This window comes from Podarcis cretensis (genome assembly GCF_951804945.1).
Source record: "Podarcis cretensis genome assembly, chromosome: 15".
Taxonomy (NCBI): domain Eukaryota; kingdom Metazoa; phylum Chordata; class Lepidosauria; order Squamata; family Lacertidae; genus Podarcis; species Podarcis cretensis.
Genome location: NC_137185.1, coordinates 5015710 through 5027406, shown reverse-complemented (window position 1 = coordinate 5027406; position 11697 = coordinate 5015710). Strand labels below are relative to the sequence as shown.

General features: G+C 44.7%; 2 protein-coding genes across 5 annotated transcripts in view; both read right to left on the bottom strand.

The window, feature by feature from the left end:
* INTS2 (integrator complex subunit 2) overlaps positions 1 to 7162 on the bottom strand; it is a 35721-nt gene extending 28559 nt beyond the window's left edge. The window contains exons 1-7 of one of the 4 annotated variants that reach the window (XM_079955422.1): positions 7110 to 7162; positions 5276 to 5808; positions 4919 to 5057; positions 3762 to 3864; positions 3304 to 3417; positions 1399 to 1529; positions 424 to 597 (exon numbers count right to left, since the gene is read on the bottom strand). In XM_079955422.1, coding sequence (XP_079811548.1) covers positions 424 to 597; positions 1399 to 1529; positions 3304 to 3417; positions 3762 to 3864; positions 4919 to 5057; positions 5276 to 5568 — 954 coding nt within the window. In that variant the 5' untranslated portion in view covers positions 5569 to 5808; positions 7110 to 7162. The other 3 variants (XM_079955425.1, XM_079955423.1, XM_079955424.1) reach the window with 3 other exon arrangements.
* A 2689-nt stretch (positions 7163 to 9851) lies between these two features.
* MED13 (mediator complex subunit 13) overlaps positions 9852 to 11697 on the bottom strand; it is a 109897-nt gene continuing 108051 nt past the window's right edge. The window contains exon 32 of the mRNA XM_079955362.1: positions 9852 to 11652. The gene's annotated coding sequence lies outside the window, so the exon portion shown is untranslated. The remainder of the gene's footprint in view (positions 11653 to 11697) is intronic.

The following is an 11697-nucleotide window of genomic DNA, read 5'->3' as shown; positions in this document are numbered from 1 at the left end:
TATATACTACTTTTTCCTTCAAAGAGCTCACGGTAGTGCATATTATCCTCCCTTCCACATTTTATCCTCACAACAACCCTATGAGGCAGCTTAGGCTGAGAGACAAGGACTGACTCCAAGGTGACCCAGTGAGCTTCATGGGCTGAGTGGGGATTTGAACCCTGGTCTCCCAGGACCTAGTCCAACACTCTACCTATTACACCATACCCTCTCTTTGGGAGAACAGCAAGGCTTTAGGTTCCCATGTGAGTCAGAATCAGGGATGGAGCAGAAATTCCGATTCGGTTTGCATTTCGAGCCAAATCCATAAAATTCCACTTTTCCAAAGCAGCATGAGAACCTTCAGAATTCACAGACGTTCTCACAGACGTAGTTAATTAAAGCACCAGGACCCCAAGGAAAGGCAATGTCAGCAACACTCACCTGCTGCCCATTCCGGATAAAAGTCCCAAACCAAGTCCGGACTTTAGCGTTGGTCCCCAGCAACAAACCACTGACAAAGCAGACGAGATCACTGACACTGTCCTCCGAAGACTCGTTTTTGGTGTGGTCCAGAGTTAAACCAACACCAAGTCCAGGTAAGTGGCACTCTTCCACCTGACCCAAAAGGAAACAGAAAGTGGAAAAAGCCACACATGCTCAGGTGTTTATTTGGTCTTTTACATCTGGGCGCAGGATGGTATTGTCTTTCTCATGATCAGGCTATGTGTCTTTTGTGTTTTTATACTTGCAAACCTCCTTGTGATCCTCAGACAAAGAGCAGTAAATGAATGTAATACATAAATAAAAAATATTTAATTTGGAAGGCGATTCCCCCAAGCAGACGTGTAGACACAAAAGGGACAGGAACCAATGACATTCTTTATCTACAGCATTTATACCCTGTCCTCGTTTAAGCCCAAAAGGTTCTCAGAGCAACTTATAAAAATTGGTTCTCTGGCAATCCCTGCACATAATAAAAAAGACACGATGAGCGAGGGAACGTAAAGGAGAGGAAGTATGGGAAAAACAAAGCTCAAGCACAAATTCTTCAAGTTGCAGCGGATGTCTGTGGCAATTGTGGCTGCCTTGCCCTGGATGAGGAGCAGTCCTGGAAGCCCTCTTGGGACCCCTTCACCCACCCAAATATCATATCTAGGAATCAGCAGGTCACAATGTGCAGGCCCTGCCATGCAGTCCTTTGCTTAGACAGCTGACGATAGCAGTTGTAGCACGGCGTTGATGTCGTTTTGCCTGTTAAAAATACAGCACTGAGCCACTACTTGCATCCAAGAAACCCACTGGATCTCCCTCCCTCCAAGCCCTGCTCCTTCCTGAACAGCCTGCAGGTCTCCCAGCCATTACGACCACCCCACCAGCAACCCAAAGCTCACTTTCAGCTCTTCTGCAAAGACTTACCACCATGCCTCGGACTCTCAGTGCCTGGGCAGGGTTCATCTTGCAGAGTTGGCGGAGAGCCTCTGTCCTGCGGCGGCCTCCAAAGCTTTCCTCGTCCTGCCGCTCGCCGTTCTTGATCAAGCCCCTGCACACTGAAACCAGCCAAAGGGAGAGGGGGGTTACTGTGCGTGATTGGTTATGACCCCTGTCAGGGAACTGCCATCGAACAGGGGCAGGAAACAGAGGGGCAGCTGTGTTACAGGGAGCCTCCGAAAATCTTGCGAAGCAGTTCCTCTTTTGGCGATGAGGAAAGCCCCACCTCCAGTGGGGAAGACATGAAAGGACCAGAGTGTCAGAACTGGTCATTGTCCTCTTCAGATCACCACACAAACGCTTCTTGTTCTTTTATAACTTTTTATTGTGTATTAACAAAATAATCTTATAAACAGTTCTTAACTATTATTCCTCAGAGTCACTTATTTCAGATACCTTCTGAGCTCTGCTTCTCCATGACCAGCCACCCTCAAAATGGCGAAGGCACCTTTCCCTTCGTTTTCCCGCTCTTTTTTCTAACCTCCTGGCTAGAGCTGGCCTGTATCTCCCCTCCTCTGAATCTGAGCTAGAACTGAACCCTTGCCTTTCCTGTGAACCGACGGTCCCTCCCTGTTGTTCCTCTTGCTCCCTTCTATTAGATTCACTGCTCTCCTTCCCCCCTTGGGGAATGCCTTCTCCCTCTGATAAACTGAAAACTTCTAACTCTTCCCTGACACAGAGGATGCTGGGGGGAGCCTCAGCACCGCTCCTGGCCAAGCCAGCCAGGAGGGAAGCATGCCCCTTCCGTCGCCCACCCTGCGCAGAGGTCTAAAGCGCAAAGAGGGAAGGAAAAGGCTGAGCGTAACAAGACTTTTATGTTGGGGGACATCCCGGAAACAAGCACTCCCGGATTCTGCTAGCGATTGAGGCAGACATGAACTTTGGGGTTCTGCACTGTAAATAGTTTTTGCACCTAACCTAATAAAGCCTGTAAAAGACAGGTCGGAGTCCTGCCTGGTTACTCGTGAGCAACCACCTCTGTCATCTGACAACCCCTCAACATCGGACATAAATTGCTTCTCCTTTGCAAAACCCTGTCTATTTTAAAACATTACGACGCCACGTCAAAATTTCCTAGCGGCTATTGGTAATTCCAAGACTCGGCAAATTTCTCTTCTCGGGGGGGGGGGGGAGGGGAAATCTCACCTAAGCTAAATGTGTTCAGAAGCCAAATTGCTCCTTTGCCATTCGGTCTAATTTTATTTTATGCACAAACCCGGCACTCAGGAGTGTCGTGTACCAAAGGCATGTGCGAATGTCTGGATTTAGTACAGTTGTGCTGGCTGGGGCTGATCTGAGCTGTAGTCCAGAAAACTTCTGGAAGACACACAGTGGAGAAAGTCAATAACAGAAATATGGCTTGTAAAGGAAGAGGAAGCTGCAAATTGCTAATGGCAATTTATGTGCCCCACTGCCATCTATAAAACAGCAGCTGCCAGCAACTGGCCACAACTTCTACCCCAGGTAGCTGGCACTGGTAATAGATAGTGTTTGTGTCTTTGTGTGATTTGAAGTAAAAGAAAGCTGTAAGTTACAGTATACAAGTGAATCTGTTGTAGTGCACAGTGTTCCCCCTACTCAGGGCTCCAGCCAACCATACCCTTTTGCAAAACACTCTGTTTCGACCCACTCCCCTCACCCTGAGTCTATCAGCATTTCCACGCCCACTGAGCATAATGAGTCTGTGTTGGGCGGTTTTTGAGCTTCCCGTATGCCCCTGGGGTCCCCCCAAATCTGCCGAGTCCTCCCCACCTGTGCTTGGATGGTGTTGTTTTGGCTACACAAAAGGAACCACATTCAGAGAATGAGTTTGGTATGAATTGTGTAGGTTACCTTCGTTAAAGCTGTCGGGAACATTGGCTACTAAGAGACAGAGGAACCAAGCGCCGTTCTTCACATGCAGCAAAGCTTCAGCCACGTCCACAATAGGCAAGAGCGATGGGAGTTCTGAATTGAAATAGTTTTAAAATATTAGCAACGCCCACCGACAACTTTCAGTCCTGAGAGTCAAATCGGGAGAGCATTTGTGAATACTTCGGGAGAGAAGGAACCTCTCACTGGCAGTAATTGTGGATTTCCTCCCAGTGGAGAGGAAATTTCTTTCTGTGCCACAATATTATTATTATTATTATTATTATTATTATTATTATTATTATTATTATTATCATCATTATTATTATCATCATCATCATCATCATCACATTTATATCCCACCTTTGCTCCAAGGAGCACAAGGTGGCCCCCTCACACAGCTTGGGAACAAGTCATTTATGACTTCAAAGAGCACACACCAGCTTGGAGGATGCAGAGGACATCAGCGGCTTCCTCCAAATAAACAGGGCTCTCAAACAGCTCCGACGACTTGAAAAAAAACTCACAGTTGGCCTCAGCCACCTGCAAAGAAAAGTTGTATTTAGAGAGGCTCTTTAAAACAGAACACACACCAGTTGTGAGGCCTGAGAACACCCAGGGAGGGCAGATGTTCAGACTTGCGGGATCTTCTTTCTTCGTTTTACTGGTAGCCCAAAATCCACCAACCAACTGAAGGCTGGTGCAAAAGATATAGGCTGAATATTAAATAATTCTGAGTCCAGGAAATTTATTCTAACTACCATTTTAAAAAATTATCATATCAAACTGTATTATAAATGTAAATAACCCCCACTTCAGAATTCATATTACATTTATTTACAGCACAATGAATTATACAAACATAAATAAAGAATCTTCTGTTTGACCTGCTATAATACATATAGTTCTATTTTTTTCTTTTACTGTTTTCCTTCCTTTAAAAAAACTATAACCCCCAAAAAATAACTCCAGTAATGAGATCCATGTTTCAATTTATCTAATGCTTCTTCAGTTGATCCTGCTTACCCTTAAAAAGACCACACTGTTTTATATGTAGCTGGAACCATTCTACCAGATTCCCTCCTATTTATAAAACCAATAAACAAATCCCAGTTTGCCAAAAAAATTATTGGACCTCTCAGTTTGTTTGTTGTTGTTTAGTCATTTAGTCGTGTCCGACTCTTCGTGACCCCATGGACCAGAGCACGCCAGGCACTTCTGTCTTCCACTGCCACCCGCAGTTTGGTAAAACCATTACTTGGACCTCTGTCATTCTTGGACCTCTCACTACTTGAAATTTGTGAGACCACCAAACCTGAACTGAGCTCACAACCCTTTCACGCAAAAGTCCACGGATGGTTATTTTACCCACCCCAACTTTATTCATTTCAGCGGTACGCTGAAATTTTGTATTTTTGTGCTAGCAGGGGAAGGATCCTGTCATTGCCACTGTAAAAAAACAACAGGCGAAAACCCCTGCCAAAGTACTTCAAATCAGTCTGGGCATCTGCCAATCAATTCTTTAAAAAGGAAAGAAAAAGAAGAATCTTGTACAAATTAAGAAGTTCCTTAAGGCAGGGGGAGGGAAGAAACTCACCTTGTTCATAATTGCCAGCAGTTCACTAAGCACAAGACGGAGGCGCCGTGGAGAATCGCTGTGTTCAAACTCCAGGGTGAGGCCATGTTGCAGCTGAGACACCAAGATGCTCTCGCCACCACCCCCTCCAAGCTTATGCCTAGCGAGAGGACAGAACACACAACTGCTCAAACAGACTGAAGGAGCACATCCCCCTCCAGAAATGCCTCACCCAGGGCTAGAAACTTGTGGCCCTCCAAAGACTGCTGGGCTACTGATTATTGGGCTGTGCTGGCTGGGGCTGATGGGAGACAGAGTGCACACATTATCTGGAAGCCCCCTCAGGTTCCCAATCCCAGGCTTGCTCCTTTTAGTTACCTAAGCTGTTGTTCCTTGTTGGCATCCTGTTCCAAAGCGTGAAAGTCCACAGACAGCAAGGCTACGATGGAGTTGACAGCTTCTACTCCAGAAAGCAAGCGAAGGATCAGCTTTTTGTCCTGGGCCCAGCCCTGACTCTGATCTGCCGGGGCACACAAGGCCATCCGCACCAAGCAAGGCAGCAACAACCGGAGCTCTGGATCACTCAGGGCCGCTAAGCGCACGACGTCTACTTTCTGCATGGCTTCAAAAGCATAAGGGCTGACGAACTGCAGTGCCGAGCAGTCCGCCATTTCCCCAGGTGTCTTGAAACCACAATACCGCAGGAAGCTAAGCTGGGTCAGGTGGCAGTCGGATGAAGATCCAAAATTCCAGGAAATTAACTGTTAGTCAGCAGGTGCTAGTATACGGTTAAATCTTAGGGACTAGCAGCTTTAGGGCAGGATGAGTTTTCAGAGGCAGCAGCCTACCTCAACAGATGCACATAGACAAAGAAACGGCTAGTTTCATCTCTAAACACAGGCTGCAATTCCCTGTAGGATAAAACAAATCAAGACAATAAGAATACAATGTGCAAAAGTAACACAGGACTGCAGAACGCTCTCTCATTAGTTTATGTCATAAGTAAATAGCAAACACCTGAGGAACAAAATATACTTTGTCCAATTATCCTAATTTTTTAAGGCCCTAGAATAATCTTTCTCTAATTGTTGTGGTAAAGATGGTTTGTTGAGGGTGATTTACTGGATTCCCCTGAAACTGAGATGCTGATGCAAGGGGGTGGGGGACCAAGCAAGTTTTCAAGCTACACTAAATGCTTCCTCCCTGAAGCATTCTGCAGAACTCCAAAGCCTTCTACATTTCCCTGACAAAGCTAATAACAGTATCATTTATGCTAAAAGTTTCCCTTGGAAGGTCAGTGCTACATTCTCTCTAGCCCAAGTCTTATTGTAACTGGTAATAATAATGCAATCCTAACCATGTCGATTCAGAAGGTGCACTGAGTTCCATGGGGCATACTCCCAGATAAATAGGGTTAGGACTGCAGCCAAAGTCTGGACTAATTACAAAAACCTCATATTCTTCCCCTATTTATCCCAGTCACTGTTTCCCTCACATTTGTCTCTCATGTGCCCATCCGTAGATTGTTAACGCTCCTCTCATACTTTGCAAAGCACCTGGATGGAGCTTTATCAATGAAAAGTTATTTTACAACAGCATTTTAAATGAGCATGCAAAGGGCAATCCCCTCCCTCCTTCAGTTAGGGGTGCAAAAAAAGGAGGTGGGGAAATTAGGCAGAGGCTGAGAGGTAGTGTCGCACAGTGGTTAGAAGGTGCCTTCCCCAACCTGGTGCTCCTCCAGACGTTGCTGAACTACAACTCCCATAATCCCTGACCACTGGCCATGCAGTGGCTGATGGGAGCTGGAGTCCAACAACACCTGAAAGGCACCAGGATGGGGCAGGCCGAGTTAAAAGTGTCGGACTGGGAAGAGCCACGTTTTAAAATCCTCACCCTGCCATGGATTCCGTTGGCTGGCCAACCTGACCTACCTCACAGGGCTGTTAGGGAGATAAAACGGGGAGGAAAAGAGCCATGTAGGCTACCAGAGGAAATGCGAGGTATCCATAGAATATAATAAACTGATAAATAAATGGCACTGAAGGAGCAAACGCAGGAGAGCGATAGAGGAAACGGGCTGTGCCTAAGGAAAGAACCCAGGAGTCTCAGGTAAATGGGGAAAAGGGGGAAATGGGAACCCAGGTGTCCAAGCCCTACCTAGGAAAGAGAAGCAGACCCACCTGCCCACCCCGACCCAGAAACAACCACACACCTTCGTACACAACCTTATGAGACACTACTTCCGGCGTCATTTCCTCCCAACAGTAGCCGGCGCCGAGCAAGCCGGGCAGCGCCCAACTTCCGGCGCGGAGCAGAATGACGACAAAGGACCCGCCTTCGTGAGGGCGGAAGTGACTTCAATCACGCTCTCCTCTCTTTCCGCCCGGAGTTCAGTGCTTTGCCCGCCTGTAAGACAGCAGCATGGGGCTAACCCTTGTTGTTTCTTAATGGTCATTTTAAAGCGTTTATGCAAAAAACGAGAACTCTCCCCAGGTGACTTAGAAGGGAGAAATGATTCTGGGCTACAGCCAACATCTAGCATACTCAAGAGTAGACCCATTTAAATTAACAGAGCAGGACTTAACGTTGCTTCCTTCATTTCAGTGGGTATGACTTTTAAGTTGGATACGATCCCACTCTAAATGTAACAAAGTTAATAAAAAAGAAGCAAATCAGAAGTAGATGCGGATAACAGCTTGTCATTTAAAATTGAGTCATTTTATGTTATTAATACAATTTATTTTACACGTCTATTCTATGCCTTATAATATGTATATAAAGGTAAAGGTACCCCTGCCCGTACGGGCCAGTCTTGACAGACTCTGGGGTTGTGCGCCCATCTCACTTAAGAGGCCAGGGGCCAGCGCTGTCCGGAGACACTTCCGGGTCACGTGGCCAGCGTGACATCGCTGCTCTGGCCAGAGCCAGAGCCAGAGCCAGAACCGCACACGGAAACGCCGTTTACCTTCCCGCTGGTAAGCGGTCCCTATTTATCTACTTGCACCCGGAGGTGCTTTCGAACTGCTAGGTTGGCAGGCGCTGGGACCGAGCAGCGGGAGCGCACCCCGCCGCAGGGATTCAAACCGCCGACCTTTCGATCGGCAAGCCCTAGGCGCTGAGGCTTTAACCCACAGCGCCACTTGCGTCCCCCATAATATGTATATATGTAATGCTAAATGAGAAGGGCAGCAGTCCAGGGTGAGGTGTGTGGAGAGTGGTAGTTGTAAAGATATCACTCTATTTCCGGTTTATTCTGGAGAGAAAAAAATGTTCCTAAGGATAAAGGAGCCACACAGGTTCTTTCCATGTGATGGCTAAATTTCAAGTAGCAAGACACTGCAGGAACGAACATCTCAAGGGATCGTGGGTGCCTAAGCCTAAAAGTAGCTGATATTTTTGTCCTCCATTCAGGCCACCAGGAACTTAAAAGTACTTTATATATGGACATAATTAAAGGCATATTTTAGCTCAGTTATGGTGGAACTGTTGCCCTCCAGCTCCTATCCATCTCAAGCAGCATGGCTACTGAGCAGGGATGATGGAAACTGAAGGTCAACAGCATCTGGACAGCCAAAGGTTTCCTATCCCTGTTTTACTCATTGCTGCTAAAATGCTGTTTTTAACATTAAAAATATGATCTACTTTGCCACACTGATATTTTGAGTAGCCCTTTGTGTTTAGGGTGGTGGCTGCCTTCTGTCCACCTTGCGTAAGAGTGAGGATGCGGAAGTCACAATGTGGTCCAAGAAGCTATGTTAGTTTATAGGATCCTCTTTCTAACTTTCTGTCGCCATACATCTTTCACGTCTGAGCAATGACAGGAGAGAAAGATACATGAACAGCTTTGCATAAATCAGTGTGTTTTATTCTGCTTTTGCTAGTTACAATCGGGGAAAAGAGAACTGAATCTCTGACTTTTGGGAAATTTTATTCACCTACAATTCTGTGGCTCCACCAAGCATTTCAGGAACATCTCTGTAATGTAACCAGAAAGGGCTCTGGGCTTTTAAAAAAGAACTAAGCAGGATTCTGTGCCATCTGATCTCATGTGTGGCTGGCTACTTCTTACCTGGTGGCTTTTAAGAAGTGCAGGGCTGACCATGTTCTACCTCCACTGAGGATAAAGCTATCTATATCTACTAGCTATGAAGGCTATGTCTTACCCCCCATCATCAGAGGCAGTCTACTTGTGAGAAAAAGTTTCTGTTCTGCTTGTGGGATTCCTGTAGGTATGTTAACCACTGTGAGAACAGGATGTTGGGTGAGGTGGACCTTTGTTCTTACCCAGCAGAGCTTCTCTTACAGTCACTAGGCCCCAGTGGCGAGTATTATGGTGTCAGTGTGGTGTGCTGCTTAAGAGCATGGGTAGGCAAACTAAAGCCTGGGGGCCAGATCTGGCTCAATCACCTTCTCATCTGGAATCAGTGTGTTTTTACATGAGTAGAATGTGTGCTTTTATTTAAAATGCATCTCTGGGTTATTTGTGAGGCCTGCCTGGTGTTTTTATATGAGCAGAATGTGTGCTTTTATTTAAAATGCATCCCTGGGTTATTTGTGGGGCCTGCCTGGTGTTTTTATATGAGTAGAATGTGTGCTTTTATTTAAAATGCATCTCTGGGTTATTTGTGGGGCATAGGAATTCATTCATTTTTATTTTTCAAAATATAGTCCAGCCCCCCACAAGGTCTGAGGTACAGTGGACCGGCCCCCTGCTGAAAAAGTTTGCTGACCCTGCTTAAGAGTGTTAAGGGAAGTTGTGAGGATAAAGTGAGTGAGGGATCAAGTATGAATACTGCCTAGACTGAGCCTAGTGGAACAAAGATTGGATAAAAATACAAAAAAAAGAGGGGGAGAAGAAGTTCTGATTCAGGAACCAACCCATACAGATAACTGTCACTTTTAAGGTCATGTGGAGTTGTTGTTTTTAAAAAAACAAAGAGACATCACAATGAAGGAAGGCTTCATGAATAATTTATTCCATTTGAATTTTTTTTAAAAAGTATAAACCTTTTTCCATTTCCTCAATCACAATTTGTACAACTCAGTGTTCATGGCATTCTGCAACAATAGTGTTTGTTCCTTATTTTTATTGTATTTTTTGTTATCTTAATGTTAAATAAAGAGAGAGAGAGCGAGAGAGAGAGACTTGGACCATTAAATGTCACTGCTGAATACGAACTTAAGAAATCTCCTCTTCCTCCCCCTGTTAAAGTGACCCAGCTTTTTAAAAGAACATTTATGAAACCAACATGTCCAGTAACGATGCCACAACTTTTAAAACGCAAGTAAGTGTTTCCAAGGTTCTCAAATCCAGTTTATTTGGAAAACCTACTAATTATACATTAAAACTTTCCTGAAAAGTTTGACCCTGAGGATTAACTTTTTCAAAGTGAAATTTTACTCCTTTAGAAACAGATGCAAAGAAAAGGGTATTTTCTATATGTGATTTGGGATCCTTAGACTGAAATTATTTTCAAAGGTGATACACATTTTGTCATCTCGAGAAATTTATTATTATTATATATTTATTTTGTGTCAGGACAGCTAATAGCAGAATTGGCCTAATTGACAAAGCAAGCTGACAAGAAGGAAAACCCAGCCCAAAGCAATGCTGTCTGCATACATGGCTAAGAATTAACAAAATAATAGTCTGTGCCAAAGCTAGCTGCAGGGCACAAGGGCAGTTTGAACAGGATCAAAATCCGAGTGTTTTCCAGTAACACATTTTGATATTGCAGTAAAGACAAAATATGCTTCATTAAACACACCTGTGAGCTTTCTGTAATAATGCAGGGCTTTGAAAAATAAGTTACCAAGAGCAGGCAAATACAAAAAAAGGAGTAAGTTAACTGTGCCATACAGACGGATGTGTAAGATGAGAGGTTTAAGAAACACTTGCAGAAAAGGGTGTGCATCTAAGGCCACAACTGTGGAAACCAAGCAATTTGAACATAAGTTATAGCTCACGCTGGCTAGGGATTTGCAGAAATGCTACCACCTCAGCTGCCTTCTGACCATCCATGAGAAGTATGCACATGCCCTGTGAATTGATAAATCAGCACTACTAATGAATTAAAAAGTCAATAAGGCCTGCGAGGCTTTCCCAACCTTGGCCATTTCATCAATTTAAAGCTGTCCACAAATCGAAAGATAGATGCCCATGCTTCAACTTCCTAGCCTTTTTGAAAAACATTCCAATCCTTTCTATGTTTTAGTTCAAAATGAATTTTCTCTTTTCTGTCTAGGGAGGGGGAGAGATAGAGACACAGAAAGAGACAGAGACAGAGACAGAAACTGTGTTTTAGCAAACTCTGGCAGGTGGCACTCTGACCCAAGTCTTGTTTTCATTTGCAAGATAAGGCAGACATCCTACTCTGAGCAGCATCCAAAATCGGGGTAGTCCTACACCAAGGTGATTTGGCAATTCTGCTATTTAGTGTTTTGCAAGCCGGAACACCAGTTGTGAGCCTTAACAAAATAACACAGAAATCTCAGCATTTCAAATGGATTCACACAGAAATCCTCAAAGCATTGTGTAGCCTGTATGGGACAAACAGAAAATTGAGGCAGAAGCCTTTGGTTGGCTTACAAGGAAGAACTATTTATTACGAAGCAATACTATAGCTCAATGAGAATAAAGTTAAATAACCTTTCCATAGGTACAAGATAAAGCCACGTGGGGCTGTGCTTTGATAGTTTTAACCTGAAATGTGCTGGGGATTTCTTCACAATAAACTGTTTCCAGCTAGTAGCACCTTAAAGACCAACTGGTGGTCTTTAAGGTGCTACTGGAAGGAAAT